The sequence below is a fragment of the Hippopotamus amphibius genome, chromosome 3 (assembly GCF_030028045.1).
Source record: "Hippopotamus amphibius kiboko isolate mHipAmp2 chromosome 3, mHipAmp2.hap2, whole genome shotgun sequence".
Lineage (NCBI taxonomy): Eukaryota > Metazoa > Chordata > Mammalia > Artiodactyla > Hippopotamidae > Hippopotamus > Hippopotamus amphibius.
The window spans coordinates 150983514-151003102 of record NC_080188.1 but is presented as its reverse complement, the minus strand read 5'-3'; the positions used below and the strand labels follow the sequence as shown (position 1 = coordinate 151003102).

The 19589-nt window shown below is 35.2% G+C and overlaps 1 protein-coding gene across 2 annotated transcripts in view; it reads left to right on the top strand.

The window, feature by feature from the left end:
* Nucleotides 1–19343, top strand: part of EXO1 (exonuclease 1) — a 43438-nt gene extending 24095 nt beyond the window's left edge. The window contains exons 11-15 of one of the 2 annotated variants that reach the window (XM_057727932.1): nucleotides 3065–3305; nucleotides 8501–9065; nucleotides 12325–12426; nucleotides 15517–15710; nucleotides 18532–19343. In XM_057727932.1, the coding sequence (XP_057583915.1) occupies nucleotides 3065–3305; nucleotides 8501–9065; nucleotides 12325–12426; nucleotides 15517–15710; nucleotides 18532–18670 (1241 nt within the window). In that variant the 3' untranslated portion in view covers nucleotides 18671–19343. Of the gene's footprint in view, nucleotides 1–3061; nucleotides 3306–8500; nucleotides 9066–12324; nucleotides 12427–15516; nucleotides 15711–18531 lie in introns of both variants that reach the window. The other variant, XM_057727931.1, reaches the window with a different exon arrangement.
* Nucleotides 19344–19589: the final 246 nt, after the last annotated feature.

Here is a 19589-nt window from a genome sequence, read left to right as displayed (position 1 = left end):
TCAAGGTTTACTTCTTTTTGTATATGGCAATCCAATTGTTCTAACACCATTTGTTAGAAACATTATCCTTTTTCCATTGAATTGCCATGGTACATTTGTTGACAATCGATTGACCATATATGTGCAGGTCTGTTTCTGGACTCTATTATTCTGTACCATTAGTCTCTTCCTATCTTTATGCCAGACACATTGTCTTGATTACTGTAGCTTTATAGTCAGTCTTGAAATTAAGTAGTATAAGTCCCTAAGTTTGTTCTTCTTTTGAAAAGTTGTTTTGGCTGTTCTGTGTTGTTCACATTTCCATACAGATTTTAGAATCACCTTGTCAATTTCTTTAAAAAAAAAAAAAAGCCTGCTGAGATTTTGATTGGGATTTAGTTGACTCTATAGATAAGTTTGGGGAGAATTGACATCTTAACAGTGTCAAGTTTTCTGATCCATTTATTTGTCTTCTTTAAGTCTTGAGTGATGCTTTGTGGTTTTCAGTGTACAGGTTTTGCGCATATGTTGTCAGATTTATCCGTATATTTCAGATTTTTGATGCTGTTGTAAATTGTATTTTTAATTTCAATTTATGGTTCATTGCTATTATATAGAAGTACACTTGATTTTTGTATATTAATCTTGTGTTTTGCAACCTTACTAAAATCACATATTAGTTCTAGTATCTCTTTTTAGACTAGATTCTCTAGGATTCTCTATGTAGGCAATCCTATCCTCTGCAAATATAGTCTTGCTTCTCCTTTTCCAGTCTGGATGCCTTTTATTTCTTTTGCTTGCCTACTAGAACCTCTCTTACAGTGTTGAACAGAAGTTCTGAGAATGGAATAGAAGGTTTTTTCTTTCTACCGTAGAACCTGTTTAGAAGTGGAAAGTATAATTGTAATCCATTTCTTCTCTCTTTCTTCTTTCCCTCAGATATTACATGAATGAATGAACGTCTGACAACAAAACAAAGCCCTTGCAAACTTTTAATTCATGCCCTTATCTTTTAAATTTAGTTATAGATTATTCATTTTTGGCCAAAATGTCCTGATTTCTTATGAACCTAAATCTTTTTCGTGATAATATCTCTGAACCTTTGTTTCCTCTTCTGAAATGGGAGCATTATTGCCTATTTCATAAATTTTTGTGTATGTGATATATAAAAAAGCCCTGGTACATAGCAGATACACTGTACGTATTAGTTTCTTCCTTCCCTTCTGCTACCATCAAGATAGGCTTATTCAATTTATGTAGAGCGCTCATCAGTAAATTACCTGTGTCAGACTAAGTCTGCTTTGTTATAACTACCATTTATCAATGGATTTTGTCCCAGGCACACACACAAACACAAAAACAAAACAAAAAACAGTAAATTTTTTCCCTCTTTAATGTGACAAACCTTCATTTATGTAGAGATAGCCATTGTGACCTTCCTATATTTCTTTTGCAAGCTAAAAGTTCCTTATCTATGCAGGTTATAGTTTGGATACAAATTTTGTAATAATTTGTAACTACTGCAGTGAGTGGTTGTTGAGATGTGATCTGCTTACCATAGATCATATTTAGAATTGTGGCACTATTTCAGTCCTTCATCCAGAAACTATTTTTATTATTGCAAACTAAGATAACATTAGCTTTTAGTAGTATTGTCATTTTGCTTGCAGTTACTGAGTTTGTAATCAAAATCTACCTATTGCTGTTAAGCCAGGTACAGTTATATTTTTAAACTTAAATGTGAATTAAATTATCCTTTTTGAGGCAATCTTAATTCATTATAATCCATTTTTCTGCTTATTTTTTTTTCTCTTTTTAGAATCTTTATATTGTCTTCTAACATGGGTATTATGTCACCTGGAAATTTGAGAAGTATGGCTTACGTATGTCTTAAAGTTTTGCTTAAAATATGTTTGCTTATGTAATGTTTAACTGATTAGAGCAAGTGTGGAAATCTAGAGCACTGTACTAGAGACAGACCTCCTTTCAGACTAATAGTCACCAGTAGTCTTTAAGGGCTGTTCAACTTGCTGCAAATTCATGTAATTAATGTACAATAAATTTTGTTCTACATTGTCCACTAGGATAATGTGAGAGACAATAAAGCATCTTAATCCATTCAGGATATACTAAATCTATGAATTTCTCCAAATAGCTAGTCTAACAAACGTTATCATAAAAAGAAAATGAGGTTAGTGTTATGTGGCTTCTTGGTGAAAGCTTGCTGGGGAATCCTACAATGTTTATTTTTTTTCTCTTCTGTAAGAGCTCACAATTCCATAATAAACAGATTTTGGCTTTTACAAGTTTACTGACCTATAGGTTTTTTTTTAATCTATACACTTTTTTATTTGAGGTATCACCTTGTCTCTAGTATTTTGACACCCTCAACTGTTTTTCCCAATTTCTTAAGAGTCATGAGCGTTTACTCCCATCTGAGTGGAAGCTATTCAGACTGAGAGTTGGTTGGACTAATTTAAAGCACCTTAGTGCTATCTCTGTGTCCTTGTTTATTTCAGCTTTAGCATTTTACATTACTTAGTCTTATGATTTATTCTTATACCAATAGAATACATTTGTTACACAGCAGTTTTCTAGAGCCCCATAGCTATGTAATGAGGATCAGAGCTGGAACACGAATTACTTTTGACTACAAGATAATCAAGTATATCTCAAAAACTGTAACTCAGTGATGTTGTGTATATATAGCTCCTGGTTTTATTGAAACATTTTTTAACTAAACATTAGATTAATCATATATTTAATATATTTTTTTTACATTCAAAATTAGGCCCTTAGTATAATGAGTGTAGAGCCTCAAAAAATTGATTGTATCGTGAAATTTTGGTTTGGGTAATTTCACATAAAATCATACAAATTGACGTTAAATCAGCTAATTTTGAAATTGTAAAACATAGCCAAGGGAATTTTTTTTTTAAGTCATTCTTTTGTTTTCTAATGCATAGTTTAAAAAAAAGTAAGACTTCATCTTTAGGACAATAGGACATGGACTGTGAAACTAAGACCAGATCTCTAACTACATATGAAATAAAGTTTTACAGATAATTTTGTTTTTCCTTAGAAGAGCTGTCAGAAGATGATCTGTTGGATCAGTATTCTACTTCCGTTACAAAGAAGATCAAGAAGAATAATTGCGAAGCTAATAAATCATTTAAGTCTTCTGAACTGTTTATGCCTGATCTGGTAGACGGAACTACTGAAAAAAGCTTAAGCACACCACCTACGACAAGAAACAAATTTGCAGCATTTTTACAGAGAAAAAATAAAGAAAGTGGTGCAGTCGTGGTTCCAGGGACCAAAAGCAGGTATAGTTATGTGTATAGAATGTTGTGTGTGTATTGTATTATGTACTCTGTTGGTGTTTATTTTGATTATCTTGAATAACATTGAATCTAATGGGATAGGTGTAGCACCTGGCTTAATCCAATTATAGTTTTTATCACATATTGCTTTTCCACTGTTCCCTTGAACTTCTGGTACTTTTGTAATCTTTTGATACAGAACCAAAATAAGAACTGTAGACCTTATTACATTTTGCATGTGAAAAGCTCTGTTACTTCAGGGAGTCCCCCCTCCTTTGTTCCTATTTTTTTAGTTTAAGAGCTAAATATAATTTTGCAAAGTATTTTTAGACATCTATTTAAATACAGATGACTATGGTGTTCTCATATTAATTGATAATCTGATACCATACTAGGTGCTGGGTTACAAAAATGAGAGACATAGTTTTTGCTCTTGAGAAACATGTTGTTTTTCCTAGTTGGAAAAATAGGTCAGTAACAAAATCTTTCCATACAGTGTGGTAAGTACAATGACAAAATCATGCATGAGGTATTTTGAATGCATCTAATGCTGAGTCAGTGGTTGGAAAGGGTGAGAGGGAAGGGACGAGTTTTAGGTGCTATTACCTAGGTTTAAATGATGAGTGGGTGAAGCAAAGAATGGAATCAGGTACTTACCCAGCAGACTCATGCAGCTTGGACAGAGGCATGGAGGTGAACAACAGCATGGAGCATGGGAGCAACTATTTTCTGTTGATCACTGCTATTATTACTTCTGCCACAATGTAAGTTGGGAAAAAGATGAAAAGGGGGCAGAAATGTAGATGATGAGGGAGCAGAAATAAGCAAGCCTGTTCATGAAAGGCTGGTAAGCCAACCTAAGGAACTTTGTGTCTTTAGGGGTTATGGGAAACATTTAGAAAGTTTTAATCAGGGGAGGGGTATGTTTTGATTCCTGGTTTAGATAGACCACTCTGAACACACTGTGAAGGATGGATTCTAGAGGGCCAACGTGAAGCAGAAAGATTGGTTAGGCTGTTGCCATAGTCCCTGAGAGTGAAGATGAGAATTTGAAGAGTCAGTATAACTTAGGGGTTAGAAATTTGGACCCTGGGATTAGACCCCCTGGATTTGAATCCTGTTCTGTTTACTCATGAGATGTTTGATTTAGGCATGTTAATTTTTGGGTGCTTCAGTTTCTTCAAAGCTAAGGAGTATAACAATCTTAGAATCGCTGATAGAATTAAAGTATTACCATAAGTAAAGTGTGTAAACTAGTACCTGATAGATGATAAACATACAATGAATAGCTCTTATTTTATTGCCTTCAGATAGTGGTACCACAACTAGAAATAGGAATTTAAGTGTTAGAAGTTATTTAGGCATGATTTAGTAACTTTAAGAAAGAGAAACTTTATCAGTCCCTGTAGGTTGCAGCCAGTTTTGTCTAACCATAATGATGGGAGTTGGGCATGAAGGAATGAACCACGGGTAATCCCTAGGCCTCCTTTAGGGGATGTTTCAAACCCTTCCCCCATCAAGTCTTCTCAAGGAAACATTTACAGTACAATGAAATGATCATTTTGATTCTTCCTTTGTTAGCCACCCTCATTAAAGGTGCTTGTTAACAGTGGGATAATGAAAAAGTAGGCTGCAAAAGATGGAAAATAGGATTCTAAATGATATATGCTGATTTATACATTCTAGAAAGTTGACTTCTGTCATTCAGAGAAATTTTTGGAACTTCTCTTTTATTTTTACATTTGGGTGAAAATAGAATTTCCCTTTTCTGCCTCTTTGGAGACAGCTAATGAGAATAAGGTTTGTGTGTCTCTATAGGTCTTGGCTATTAAGTCATTGTGAAAGCTTAATGAAATCTCCATTTGAAGCTGTAAATAGCTGCTTTATATATGAGCATGAGTCAAAAATTATCCACACTCTGGCTATAGAAGTTATTTTATTATTATTTTTTAATTAATTTATTTATTGGCTGTGTTGGGTCTTCATTGCTGCACATGGGCTTTCTCTAGTTGTGGCGAGTAGGGGCTACTCTTTCATTGTTGTGTGCGGGCTTCTCATTGTGGTGGCCTCTCTTGTTGCAGAGCACAGGCTCTAGGAGCGTGGGCTTCAGTAGTTGCGGCACATGGGCTCAATAGTTGTGGCTCACGGGCTCTAGAGTGCAGGCTCAATAGTTGTGGCGCACGGGCTTAGCTGCTCTGCAGCATGTGGGATCTTCCTGGGGCAGGGATCAAACCCGTGTCCCCTGCATTGGCAGGCGGATTCTTACCCACTGCGCCACCTAGGAAGTCCCTATAGAATTTATTGTGATTAACTTTTATAAAAGACAAATACATCATTTTTTGACATAATCTCCTTGCTTTTCAATACACTGTCCATCTGTCAACAGGCTTTCGTATTCCTTCATTAAAAAATGTTTTAGGCTGAACTTTGAGCCACGAGGGTACTGCTGTATTCACTTCATCAGAAGTGAATCTTCGGTAGGGCTGCTTTCAGGGGACCAAACAGGTGAAAGTCTGATGGAGCAAGATTAGGACTACAGAGAGGATGCTTTAACACCTCAAAACGAAGTTTTTGCTGAGTGTCGACAATGTGGGTAGAAGTGTGTGGATGTGCGTCGTCATGCATAATCACAACGCCCTCGGATAGCAGTCCTCTGCATTTAATCCGAAGTTTAGGCTTCAGCTCTTCAATAAGCATCTCACTGTAACGAGCACTGTTGATTGTTGGACCTTTTTCCTGATAATATTCCAATACCGGCCCTTGAGAATCCCAGAAAACTGTAAGCATCAATTTTCCAGCTGATGGTTGACTTTTGAACTTTTTCTTGGTCAGCCATTGAGGATGTTTCCATTCCATACTCTGCTGTTTACTCTCAGGCTCGTAGTGATGAATCCATGTCCCATCACCAGTAATGATTCTCTTTAAGAAACTTTCAGCTTCCTTAGAGTATTGGTCCAAATTTTGTTTACAGATATCCAAACGCTTCTGTTTATGCTCGTCCGTGAGTTCTTTTGGTACCCATCTCACACAAACTTTTCAAAACCTAAGTCTGTCATGGATTACTTCATTTTGAGGTGTTAGAGCATCCTCTCTATAGTCCTGATCTTGCTCCATCAGACTTTCACCTGTTTCGTCCCCTGAAAACATCCCTACAAGGACAAAGATTCACTTCTGATGAAGATGTGAAGACAGCGGTGCATTTGTGCCTTGCAGCTCAGCCTAAAACATTTCTTGATGAGGGAATACGAAAGCTTGTTGACAGATGGACAAAGTGCATTGAAAACAGGGGAGATTATTGAAAAAATGATGTATTTGTCTTTTCTAAAAGTTAATTACAATAAATTCTACAGCCCAAATGTGGATAATTTTTGCCTCACCCTCGTAGTTTAGTTAGATGTTTCACTAATAAATTTTTCAGAGTGTGCATTAAGAAATGCTTGGAGAAATATTTTTTTCTGCATCAGCCTCCTGTGAAATTGGCAGTAAATCTTTGATGTATAATTTTCTGATCTAGATTATATAGCAATATCTAATAATAACTAGATATTATTAAATTAATTTTCTTAGCTGATTTTAACTCTAAAATATGGGTGATCACATACATAAGACTGTTTTAAGACCTAGCAGAAGTTATGTGTATCAGACACCTGGCACAGTGCCCAGTCACTAATGTATCTGCCAGTGGTCATTCCCACCCCATTCTCTTCAATATAACATAACAGAAGGTATTAAATATGCAAAAGATTGTCTCTAATCTGTCTGCTCTCTGGAAATCTGCTTTAAGTCTTCTTTATCTTTATTGTATATATACTTATCCTAGAATAATGCCTACTTATTTTTTGAGATGTAGAAATATAATTATCAGTTAAGTAACACTATAGGCTGTTTGGAAAGAAGCAGCCATGAAATGGGAGGGATTCTGGGTTTTAATTCTATTCTTTAGCTCAGCGGTCCCCAGCCTTTTTGGCACCAGGGACCAGTTTTGTGGAAGACAATTTTTCCATGGACAGCGTGGTTGGGGAGGCAGGGAGGGGGTGGGCAGGGGGCGGGGATGGTTCAAGTGGTAATGCAAGTGATGGGGAGCGGCACATGAAGCTGCTCTCGCTTACCCACTGCTCACCTCCTGCTGTGCAGCCTGGTTCCTAACAGGCTGCAGACCAGTACCAGTCCATGGCCCGGGGGTTGGGGACCCCTGCTTTAGCTGATTAATTTTATAACCTTGGACTCTGTTACTCTAACTTCTCCTACCTACAAAATAATATGTAGAAAAATGTTTGAATATCATGAGTTATTGTTTGCTTAAAAATGAATTATGTGATCAGATAAAGGAGCTGATGTTTTTCTGCTCAATGAAAAACCAAGTAAGACTTTTCCTTTTACGTGCTGCTTCCTTCCTGCTTTGTACCCACACACATCAGCTAAGGATTTGATGAAAAGATTAGAGAGGATTTTTACTCTCCATCATTTAGTAAATATTCTGTTTATCATCTTAGATTTGAACTAATGCTTAGTTAAGGAGGTAAATTCTCTTTAAGTTTCATGTTTAGCTGATCATACACTCTAGGATTTTCTTTTTAAACCTAAAAACTCTCCTTGAATACATCCTTCCCAGTAATGATACTGATCTTTGTTTCATTTATATTGGAGTTTTTAAAAGTGATTTTTGAAACTTCCCTGGTTGCCCAGTGGTTAAGAATCTGCCTACCAGTGCAGGGGACACAGGTTTGACCCCTGCTCTGGGAAGATCCCACATGCCACGGAGCAACTAAGCCCATGTGCCACAACTACTGAGTCTGTGCTCTAGAGCCTGTGAACCACAGCTATTGAGCCCGAGTGCCACAACTACTGAAGCCCACTCACCTAGAACCAGTGCTCCGCAACAAGAGAAGCCACTGCAATGAGAAGCGCATGTACCACAATGAAGAGAAGCCCATGCACAGCAACGGAGACCCAATGCAGCCAATAAATAAATAAATAATAATAATTTTTAAAAATCCTTTATTAAAAAAATGATTTTTTATATCTGTTCAAATATTTGCATATCAGCCACGTGTAAAATCTGTTTTGCCTTTATTTATGAAATAAATGTATTTATGAGATGTTTTAAAAAGAAACAACCATTTTTTCATTATGAATCTTGTCACCTTTGTGAGAAAACTCTAAAATACTTCATTCTTTCTGTTGTTTTTTTCTGTTAGGTTTTTTTCCGGTTCCTTGGGTTCTGCTGACTTTATATCAGAGAAAGCAAGCAGCCAGCCTCTAGATGAAACTGCTGTCACAGATAAAGAAACCAGTGTAAATGAATCAGATTGCCTAGATGGCAAGAAGTTGGTTGATACCAGTGTAGCAGATAATTCAACTGAGCAGATTCCAGATGATGTGACTATGATTGCTGAAGAGTCTCAGTCTTTTAAGACCAGCAGATTCACGAGGACCATCTCACCACCCACCTTGGGGACACTAAGAAGTTGTTTCAGTTGGTCTGGAAGTCTTGGAGATTTTTCAAGAACACCAAGCCCCTCTGCAAGCACAGCATTGCAGCAGTTCCGTAGAAAAAGTTGTTCTCCCATCTCTCTGCCTGAGAATAATGAGATGTCTGATGTATCTCAGTTAAAGGATGATGAATCAAGTGATGAATCTTATCCCTTACGTGAAGTGGGTTGGTCTTCACAGTCTCAGGAAAGCGAAAGCATGAACTTGTCACCACACAATTTAAATGCATCAAAACTTTCTCAGCCTTCTAGTAAGGATTCAGATTCAGAGGTAAGTTACATTATGAAGCCTTTGTTTTCAAAATCATATTTAAGAAAAAATAGGATGTTTATCAGGTAATTGAGGAAATTTTGCCTACATTATGGAAATAATTGTTTTAATTTTTCATCGTAGATCTCACTGTGTAGAAAGTTCGTTTTATTCATCTGAAGGGCTTCTCTGTATCTTTCATTTTTTAGACTCATACATTTAATCTAACTATATATACTATTTGAATCACTGTGTTCCATTGATAGGTGTCTCAAGTTGTGGAACACTTGAGACCTAAACAGAATGATAAGCTTCATGAAAAGTTATTACAAATTTAGTGCTTAAATCCTTAATATACTCTTGAATCAGATAACATTTGAAACCTTATAACAAAATGGCCCTATTAACGTGATGGTGTTCATTTTAAGTTTTAGTACTTCAGAAATACACTTTTTGTTTACTGTTACTATTCTTATTGCACTTCCCCTTTATGACAAAACAAGATAGCAATACAAGTGACTTTATGTTATTCTGTTTAAATTAATAAAAGCATCCTAGCCATTTTTTCTTATTTATAAAATATCTTTATTCTTACTTAAAGAAAATCAACTCCAAATAAGTACTGCTCATAAGACCCAGTGACCTCATATTTTAAAATGACAAGATGGCATAATAGCATTCTTTAAATCTGCATTATCTCAAATTTACCAATTTAACATGCTTCATTTTATATTCACAACTACAGTTACCAAATTGTAAGAACAAATACAGCCTTGGTAATATTTGACAGAATTTTGAGGTCTGATAATCCTGAATATTAAACATCTAATAAATTAGTGTATCTTGCGTTTATCAAAAGGAAAATATTTTATTCAAGTTCTTAAAGGTAACTTGAGTTGTATTGGACTCTTAAAGAAAAAAACCTAGTTAAAGTGTGGAAACAAATTGTTTTCATTGGGAGAAAGCTGAAATCGATTAATACATTTAAACCCAAAATCCATTCCATGTAGTGTTTTTTAAGTAAGGGTTTGCCAAACCAAACCCTTGAGGCTTTTGCTTTTCTTTTCCCATTCACTCACTTTGCCTTCAGTTCATCCATACTGGTCTAGAAGACTTTCTTTTAATATGAGCCTCCATTTTAATGTCATCTTTTTCATTTTCTACCTCTTACTCTGTTTTTCTCTTGGCACCATTTGGGTACCATCACAGTTGCTACTTTCTTGGAATATCTTTCATTAAAAATCACCATCTATTTGTGAGGATACTTTTAAGTCTGCTGAGCTCCTTTGAGGTGTTCTTGTTCCTTTCCCAGCAGACATCTTCCTGTTTTACTAACTTTGTAAAGTTTTCAGCATGTTTTACTGAGAGGCCTTACCAGTTCACTGCCTATGGGTTCGTCATGCTGACAGAACTCTCCACACTTCTGTCTTCTGGCCTGTTTTTGTGCTTATATATTATAGAAACATAAGTTCCCCTCAAAAAAAAAAAAAACCAAACAACTAAACTAAGAATCATTCATTAAGTCATCTTTTGCCACCAGATGTGGTAAACTCCTCTTAGAATAAATGAATTAATTGTCAAACAATTGGGACAATAACAGATAACATAAAAACTATGTAATCTTTCTTTATTCAGAAAATGTTTTAGAGAGCCACAATGCTACTGGGGCTTCACTTTGAATATCAGTTTTTACTGTATGGTTCTGAAGAAGATGCATTGGAGACTTCCATTGGTGGTTCACTGTGAAAAGCAACAACCGTATATTCTATGTACATTGACTTCATTAACTGTATTTGAGATTAGTTAATCTTAGGGTCTTACTCTTGATCTTTATTTTAAGAAATGATATAGCCCAGAGTCATCACTACGATGAGCAAGGAATGTTAGAGTTTCTGTAAGTTACAATCCAAATTAATGGAGTACTTTTCACTTTTGGATTGGTTTTTTTTCTTTTAAGATTTTTAAATTTTATTTGTTTATTTAGGTTGCACTGGGTCTTCATTGCTGTGCACAGGCTTTCTCTAGTTGTGGCGAGTGGGGGCTTCTCATTGCAGTGGCTTCTCTTGTTGCAGAGCACGGGCTCTAGGCATGCAGGCTCAGTAGTTGTGGCTTACAGGCTCTAGAGCGCAGACTCAGTAGTTGTGGGGCACGGGCTTCGTTGCTCCATGCTATGTGGGATTTTCCCAGACCAGGGATCGAACCCGTGTCCCCTGCATTGGCAGGGGATTCTTAACCACTGCACCACCAGGGAAGTCCACTTTTGGATTGTTTTTTAAGTATATAATACTATGTAGGACCCCAAAATAAATATTAAAAAAAAGAAAATCCTCTTGAAAAATGCAGAAATGTAAATAAAGCCTTCTGAATTTCCATCAATTGTCCTTTTTTATTTGACTTTTGTGGGAATCCAGATTATTCCATTCATAGAAAAGTCTTACATGATGGGATTGGGGTGCAGAGGGTAGGTCTTATATAGTCTTTGCTGAAGGTAACTGCATTTGATACAATGTTGCTCTACTTCTTGAAAGTATATGCCTTTTTTCTTTAATGTAGAACATGTTACACAATTAAAAGTGATGTAGAACTATACTGGTTCAGCTTTTTGTAGCTAGTAATTTATGAAAACTATTAGTCAAGTTTATAAATGATGTTATAGCAGGAAACTTTTTTCTTTTAAACAAGAGAACAAATCCGTACTTTTATTTATTTACTTTTCAAAAAGTTTAAATCCTTGAAGGCGTACAGCATCACATGATTTCTGTGTCCAGTGGCTTTAGCAGGAAGATTGCTTCCGAGTTTGGCCTAAACCATGGCATTGTTTCCATGAGCACGAGTTACCTTTCCCCAGATTACTCTGGTTTTGTTGAGTTTGCCACCATGAGTTACAACATTGTTCTTTGCTTTGTACACATGAGCATATCTCTTGCATACATAGAAGTCAGTTTCATCTCAAGCATAAACATCTTCGATTTTAAGAAGAGCTGTGTGCTCCCTCTGGTTCTGGAGACCCTGCGTATAGCTTTCTAATTTATATTTTATACAATTTACTTCTCCAGCTGAAAGATCTTACTAGTTTTCTTTAGTGAAACTGGCAAACGTCATTCTTTCCACATTAGATTAATTTTCTTTCATTCTATTTCATGCTTTTTATACTTTTTTCTTCTGAGAAATTACATTTTATGTACACTGATTTTCTGTTTTGCTGAATATTGGTCAGTTGTCATAAAAATTTGGTAGTAAAAATCTAATTTTGCTGTATTTTTTGATCTTGGGGATCTAGGAATCTGACTGCAATTTTAAGTCACTTGATAATCAAGGTAATCAGAAATCCAAGCTTCACTTATTTCATTTTTCGAAGAAAGACTTGCTTCTAAGGAACAAGGTAAAACACTTGTTTAAATTATTTTTAAATTTCAGAAGCAGTGCATGCTTATTACCAGGAAATAAGAAATAATAAACAGAATAAAAATCAAAATGTCTATATTCTTATTTACACAAAATGTCTACCTTTAAACCTTCTAGGACCATATTTGTGCATGATTTGTAGGTACTTAAATTGTGAAACCTGCTATTTTTCTCCTATAGTTTATACTATAATAAAGAAAACTTTTTCTGTGTACTTACATAACATTACTTATAATGAATAAAATATGCCATTGTATAGGTTTAGCTAATCTTATGTTTGTCCTTTACGCCATAAATTTTTGCTATAGCAAACAGTACTACAAGAAAGATTTTGTTGCTAAATATTTGACTTCTGTACACATTCTTGATGATTTCATAGGGGTGAATTCTGTGGAGTGGTATTGCTAGTCTAAAGACATGTATGGTTTAAAGCTTTGAAGTCTATTGCAAAAAGGCCTTCTAGAAATTGGGTACCTGATAAGCCATGTTTTTGTTTTCTTTGTGGGTTTTTTTTTTTATCAAAATATATAAATATTTGTGTGACTGCATAGTGAAAGCTCATAAGTTAAAGCCTATTTTATTTATTAAGTTTTCCTGTCCTTCAGTATCAGAATACTAATTCCTACCTTAAAAATAGGCAAGGGACATGAACAGATATCACAAGAGAAAAAGCACAAATGGATGACTTGGATGACTAACATATAAAAGCACATTCAACCTCATTAGTAATCAAATAACACAAATCAAATAACACAAATCAAATCTAATTGCTAACCTCTCATTTTTCCAAAAAAGTTTTAAATTTATTCATTTTTATGAGAGTATAGTGAGATGAATAATCACATATTTAGGATAGTAAGAATTGCTGTGCCATTTCTGGAAAGCATATTTTAAGTGTTCAAGTAATTTAACCCAGTAAGTACATTCTAGAACCTGAGCCTAAGGAGATAATGAGAGTTTAAATAGAAGAGCACTTATTCTTGGATTGGTTACAATAGTGAAAAATTGGGGGAAAAAATCTAAATATCTAAAAATAGGGGAGTGAAATACATTAAATATGTTGTTGGTTTTAGCTCTTAGGTGGTAGGTATATAGATGATTTTTTTTCTTTGTTTTCTCGTGTTTTTCTATAGCGAACATATTATTTTTCTTATATTTATACAAGAGAACTGTATTTATATAGTGAACATATTATTTTCTTATGTTTATTTTTAAAAGCATAGAAACCTTACAAAAATTTTTAATAAATGGTCTGGCATATCTATTTGAAAGAAGGTCCCCATCTCATACTATGAACCTGAAAGATAATAAGGATATAAATGTAAAATATGTAAATATAAGATTCTTTTAAAAACCTTTGAGGGAGAAAGGCTTTTTCAAACAGCTACTGTCTTGGAAAGATGTCCATATTATTTTTGAATGAAAAGGGAAACCATGCCAATAAACAGTATGCGTAGCATGGTGTTTTTGTTTGCTTAAATGTTTGAAAATATCCACACACGTGTGAATGTTTGTACAATCATAGTAAAAAGTGTAGAAAGATATTGTCGTGGTCCAAGCGTGGGTTGGAAAAGAATTTCCAGACACAAGGCAGGATGCAAGGAAGACAGAATTTATTAGAGAAGGGACGCTGCAAGAACAGCGGGCCGACTTCCTGGTAGCCAGGGAAAGTCAAACCAGAGCATGGGTTGCTAGCCTGTTTTTATAGCCAGGGAACCTTGCACTTATCTGCTGACTGAGCAGAGAATGTATACTTTTAGTGTACTAAGCAGGAGAAAAATGGGGCAAATATCTTTCCTTATATGGGATGGGCAAGGGACATGGCATGCTGCTTGGGAAAGTTTTGGGACATTGCAATTGTTGCATTGTACAGAGTGATAGGAGTCCTGTCTTTGTCCTTGGAGCACACCACAGATACCAAAATTATTTGCAATGATAGGACTAGAGATGTAGAAAGTACTTTCTAAAAAGGAGTTACGTCTGGACGTTAAACCATTATCTTTTTATTATTATTATTCTCTCTGATTTGCATTGTCAGGGTTTTAACTGTCACTTCTGTTTTGGTGACAACTCCCCAGATGAACTTTCCCTTTGCTCCCCAGTATCCAAATTCAGTATCTAAAATCCAACTCATCTTTTTTTAACCTCTAACCAGTACTTCTCCGAGCATTTCTGTTAGTTATGTAAAATTTTAATATTTGCTCTATGTCACTTAGTTTCAGAATCTTAGGGTTGTCCTCTTTCTTTATAATTGCCAGCTGGATCCTTCTTTTTCAAGGGTTAAAGAAGAACAACCAAACATCTATATCTGTCTAAATCCTGTTTCTTTCTCTGTCTTATTTCTTGCTCTCCCCTTTTCCCATCACCAACATCCTAATTCAAGATTTCATCTTTCATGTGTGAATCTTTCCATTCTTTATACACTCTTTACTAGATTCATTAATTTTAAAGCCTTGTTTTATATTACCACACTGTTAACTATCCTAAAAAACAGCAACACAACTTTAATGGCTCCATATTTCCCACAGCATAAAGAGCAATGGATTCAACTTAAATGTCAGTAGGGATCTGTTTAAGTAAATTATGTTTTATACAATGGAAAAAACAGGCAACCTATTCAAAACAAAATTCAGTTCTACATGTGAAATGGAAAAATCTCCAAGATACATTGTTAAGTAAAATCAAGATATATTAAGTGAGAAAAACAAAGTGCACAATGTTTTGTGGTATGCTGTCAGTTGTGTGGTGTGTGTGTGTGTGTGTTTGTATGTGTGTGTAAATGAATTCATTGGTTGCACAGGAAACTGGTAACAATGACTGCCTAAAGGCAGTGAGGGAGTAAGGAAGACTCACTTTTTTGTCTCTTCTTTTGTAACTCTTGAATTTAGTGCCAGGTACATGTATTACCTGTTAAAAATATTGTGATAATTTCTGTAGACATTTATAAGAACACTTTTGCACATCGATTATAGGTTATTTTCTGTTCCAGTGTATAAATGATAGTTTGAAATTAAATAAAGGTAGTTGCTTTAATAGAATAGTATTAAAACAGGCATTTAATCTTCAGGTTCCTGGGCTGTATAAATCTAGTTCTGCGGACAATCTTTCTATAACCAAGATCAAACCTTTAGTGCCTGCCAGAGTCAGTGGGCTGAGCAAGAAGCCATCAAGCATCCATAAGAGAAATCATCATGATGCCGAGAATAAGCCAGGATTGCAGATAAAAATCAATGAACTCTGGAAAAATTTTGTGTTTAAAAAGTGAGTTACCTTGTTACTTATTCTAAAATAGGATAAATAATTTATTTCTGTAATTTCAGTCCCTGTCTCCTAACTTTGTTTTCATATGAATCAATTTCTTTTTCTCTTACCCTAAGAGACTTATTTTCCTCTAGTCCCTTTAACTGACTCTTTGTAAGAATATTTAACTTCAGTTTCTATACCTTCTTTTAGTGAAAAGATGGCAAGCTAAAAACCTCAGTTCTCAGTCTGGCTTTAGGTTCTCTCTGTTGCTAAGCAAATTACTTTTTCAGGCCTTAAGTGTCTTTCTTTCCTTCTAAACGTTGTTTTAGACATGGGGTGGGAAGGTAATGCTCTATGGTACTTCTGGATTTAAAGCAGTTTGTTTCCCTAAATTATCACATCTAAAATGGGAAGAATCAGTGAGTTTATATGATAAATTAGCCAGATTTCTAATGTATGTAGCAAACACTGTTTTAAGAGAATTGACCCTCTATATATCTATGTTTTTTGAACCACATTACTTCTCTTAGACAGCAAAATTAGCCACAGAGTAGCATCGATTTATAATTAATTTATTTTCTTGTTCTTATTAAAGCAAACATGCTAAGAATAAAAGCAAAGAGAAAGGGAGGGAGGGAAGAGAGCCCAAAAGTACTTTGGCTTATGTGGGTTATATTTGTCAGCATGTAACCACCTTAGGAATTAAAATGGACATTTAAAAAAATGTATTTAGTTTTAAATAACAACAAGCTCATTACATCTTAAAATTGATAGTATATTTTTACAAAAAATAGCTATGTTTTTCAAAACAACAAAGTGAGAATGACATCGTTTTACATTTTTGCAAATCTTTGCTGTCCAGTTTAATAGAACTGAGCTGGATTCTTATATCTGCTTCTGTGTTTGATCTGTTATAAAATCTTGCTTTGGTTGAGTTATGTGAAGAAAATCTGGCTCCACATGTATTTGTATTTGGAAAATTCATTTTAGGATAATAGCATTTATTCAATTGTAGTTTTTCTTCTTTTATATTACACCAAATTTCAACAAGTGGTACTTTCTTAGTTGTAATGTAGAACATGAAACCACGTCAACTGACTTTTTGTATTCTGTGTAACATTACAGTCCATGGTTCCGTATTGGACTTTGTGTGCATCTTTTATTCATGCATGATTTTATAATGTTAGCATTGATCATTTGGAAAATGTGGGTTTATTGAGTTGTGCTTATCTTCCAATTGTTGACACATTTCATTATACAGTACTAAAAAATCACAATCTTATCAGCAAAGTCTTTAAGTACTGGGAAGCTGTCAAATGGCAGATATAAGTTTTCCAAAATTCTGATTTTCACTTGAAAGCTTGAATTTTGTCATTGGCAACAAATACTGTTAGGTTTTTTTCTTTGAAGTAACAGTCTCTCTTTGTTCATTTTAGAGAAGCCCTTTGCCAAATACCTAAATTTAAATAGCCATGGCATCATACATCCTTTTACTTGAGATAACCATCATACTTCATTATGTAACAAAAGTGCCTTCTGTGTGTTTATAAATTTATTTACCTAGTTATTTTTGGTTGTGTTGGGTCTTCATTGCTGCACACGGGCTTTCTCTAGTCGTGGCAAGCAGGGGCCACTCCTCATTGTGGTGTACAGGCCTCTCTCTGCAGTGGCTTCTCTTGTTGTGGAGCACGGGCTCGAGGCACGTGGGTTCAGTAGTTGTGGCATGTGGGCTCAGTGGTTGTGGCTCTCGGACTCTAAAGCGCAGGCTCAGTAGTTGTGGCACAGGGGCTTAGTTGCTCTGTGGCATGTGGGATCTTCCTGGACCAGGGATCGAATCCATGTCCCCTGAATTGACAGATGGATTCTTAACCACTGCGCAACCAGGGGAAGTCCCTGTGTTTTTCATTTTGCCACAGAATGTTACGTTGAGAACGTTGAGATTTAATAAAATTTATGATTTTTACTACTTCATTAAGAATGTTCTAAAGTGAGACTGACTTTTTCTTTAGTACTGTTAGTATTTCTTAAACAGTTTGGTTCTACTGTCTTGTTTCATCCTATTGAGTTGGTGAAAAAGTTTCCAAATGAACTTTTTGTCCAGCCCAATAGGTTGCTAGCAGCTTTACTCAGTTCTGCTTTTGGATTATCAGTACAAATGTCAGCACAGTAGGAAAGGCAGATAAAGTCTAAATATTATTATGAAAATAGTTTTGATATTACAAACCCCCTGAAAGAGTCTTGGGAATTTTTAGGCGTCTGTGGATCATACTTTGAGAACTGCTATTAGAGGGAAATTAGGGGTGCAACAGTATTCTTAAATGCCTTTAGAAAAATAAAAGTTAATTACTTGTGTTGAATTTTTGTTGACAGGACATAGAATGAGTTTTGTTATCTTCATAATAGGATTAATTTTTACAGACAAGGAACTTCCTTCCAAGAGTTGGGAGAGAGAGGGAGGAGTAAAAAGATAGGGCTTAAACATTTGTTCATGTTTTACTCTTGCTGGTTCTCAGCCAGATTTGAGAAGGGTGCTAGAAAGAAAAGAACTAAAGTTTGTTTATTGGAACCACTCTGCCTTAGCTAGTATATATTTAGTAGTGGCTTGACACCTACTTTTAAAGATGATTTAGAAAGCAGGAATGGGTACTAAGAAGCAAAACTCAAATTGTGTGGGGCGTACTCAGAGGAGAACCTGAATGTATCATATAATAAATTGAGACAAATTATACAGTAAGGGTTTTATCCTCTTTATATACCTCTATTCTGTCCAGGTAGATTATTCTCTAATAAACACTACCCTAAAAACACCAAATTCACTTTATTATATTATATTTTGCAGAGATTCTGAAAAGCTTCCTTCTTGTAAGAAGCCAGATCCCCTGTCTCCAGTCAAAGATAACATCCAACTGACTCCAGAAGAAGAGGATATATTTAACAATTCTGAATGTATGCGTGTTCAGAGAGCAATATTTCAATAAACACAGGCAGCTGGGAGGCTATTGCCTGCAAGAGAATCTCTATCAATTTCAAGTCCTGTTTGGGAATGAGGCAGTTATCACTCTGAAAGATTTGTTTTTAGATCTATGCTATTTATTTTTAAGTAGAGTACATTTTGTATATTAACTATGTAGCTGTTTTTGTTTAGCTTTTTATATTTTCATAAGAAGCTAACTAGAGAAATGATTTTGGTTTTGACAGGTTTTAGAAGTTTTAATGTTAATTAGGCAAGCGCCTTGGGACTTAACGAAAATCTAAAGATTTCTGTAATGTTGTCAAGTACAAGGATAGTAAATGGAAAAGCACAATTCTATAGTCATTTTATCCTAGAGGAAATTACTGTATGTCTCCAAGCTATAATGTTTTCACCTGCCTTTCCTGTCTGTTTTTCAGGGTTGAATTGGAAATACAGTTGCTGGGATGGGAGGGGTAGTTGGAAGGGTTAAAGATCATTGCATAAATGGGACAGTGCTCTGTTATTCCTGAAGAGTTTGGTTGGGTTACAGATTGACGGTAAAGGAAAATTGCTTTCAGCATCATATGAAAGGAGCTACTTCTTGCATCATTAATATTCTTAAACTTCAAAATTGCCTGTTTCTCTTATATATCGTTTTTGAAGTGTGGGCTAAAAACTCCTTAACGTATATTTAAAATTAGTGTCCTAGGTGTGATGTAAAATACTAAAGCTGCAGGTTCAATGATGTGTACATATTTTGCAAAGAAATAGATTCTTGGAAAGAAAGCCAGCTATGCAAGTGAAGATATGAAGTAAGGAAGTGAAGTAAGTGACAATTGGACAGGAAAGGAATTATAAAAGTATCTGAGATACAGGGGATAAAGGAAAGGGATGCAGAGCATTTTAATTTTTAAATGAGACTTAGTAGAGGACTCGGATAAAGA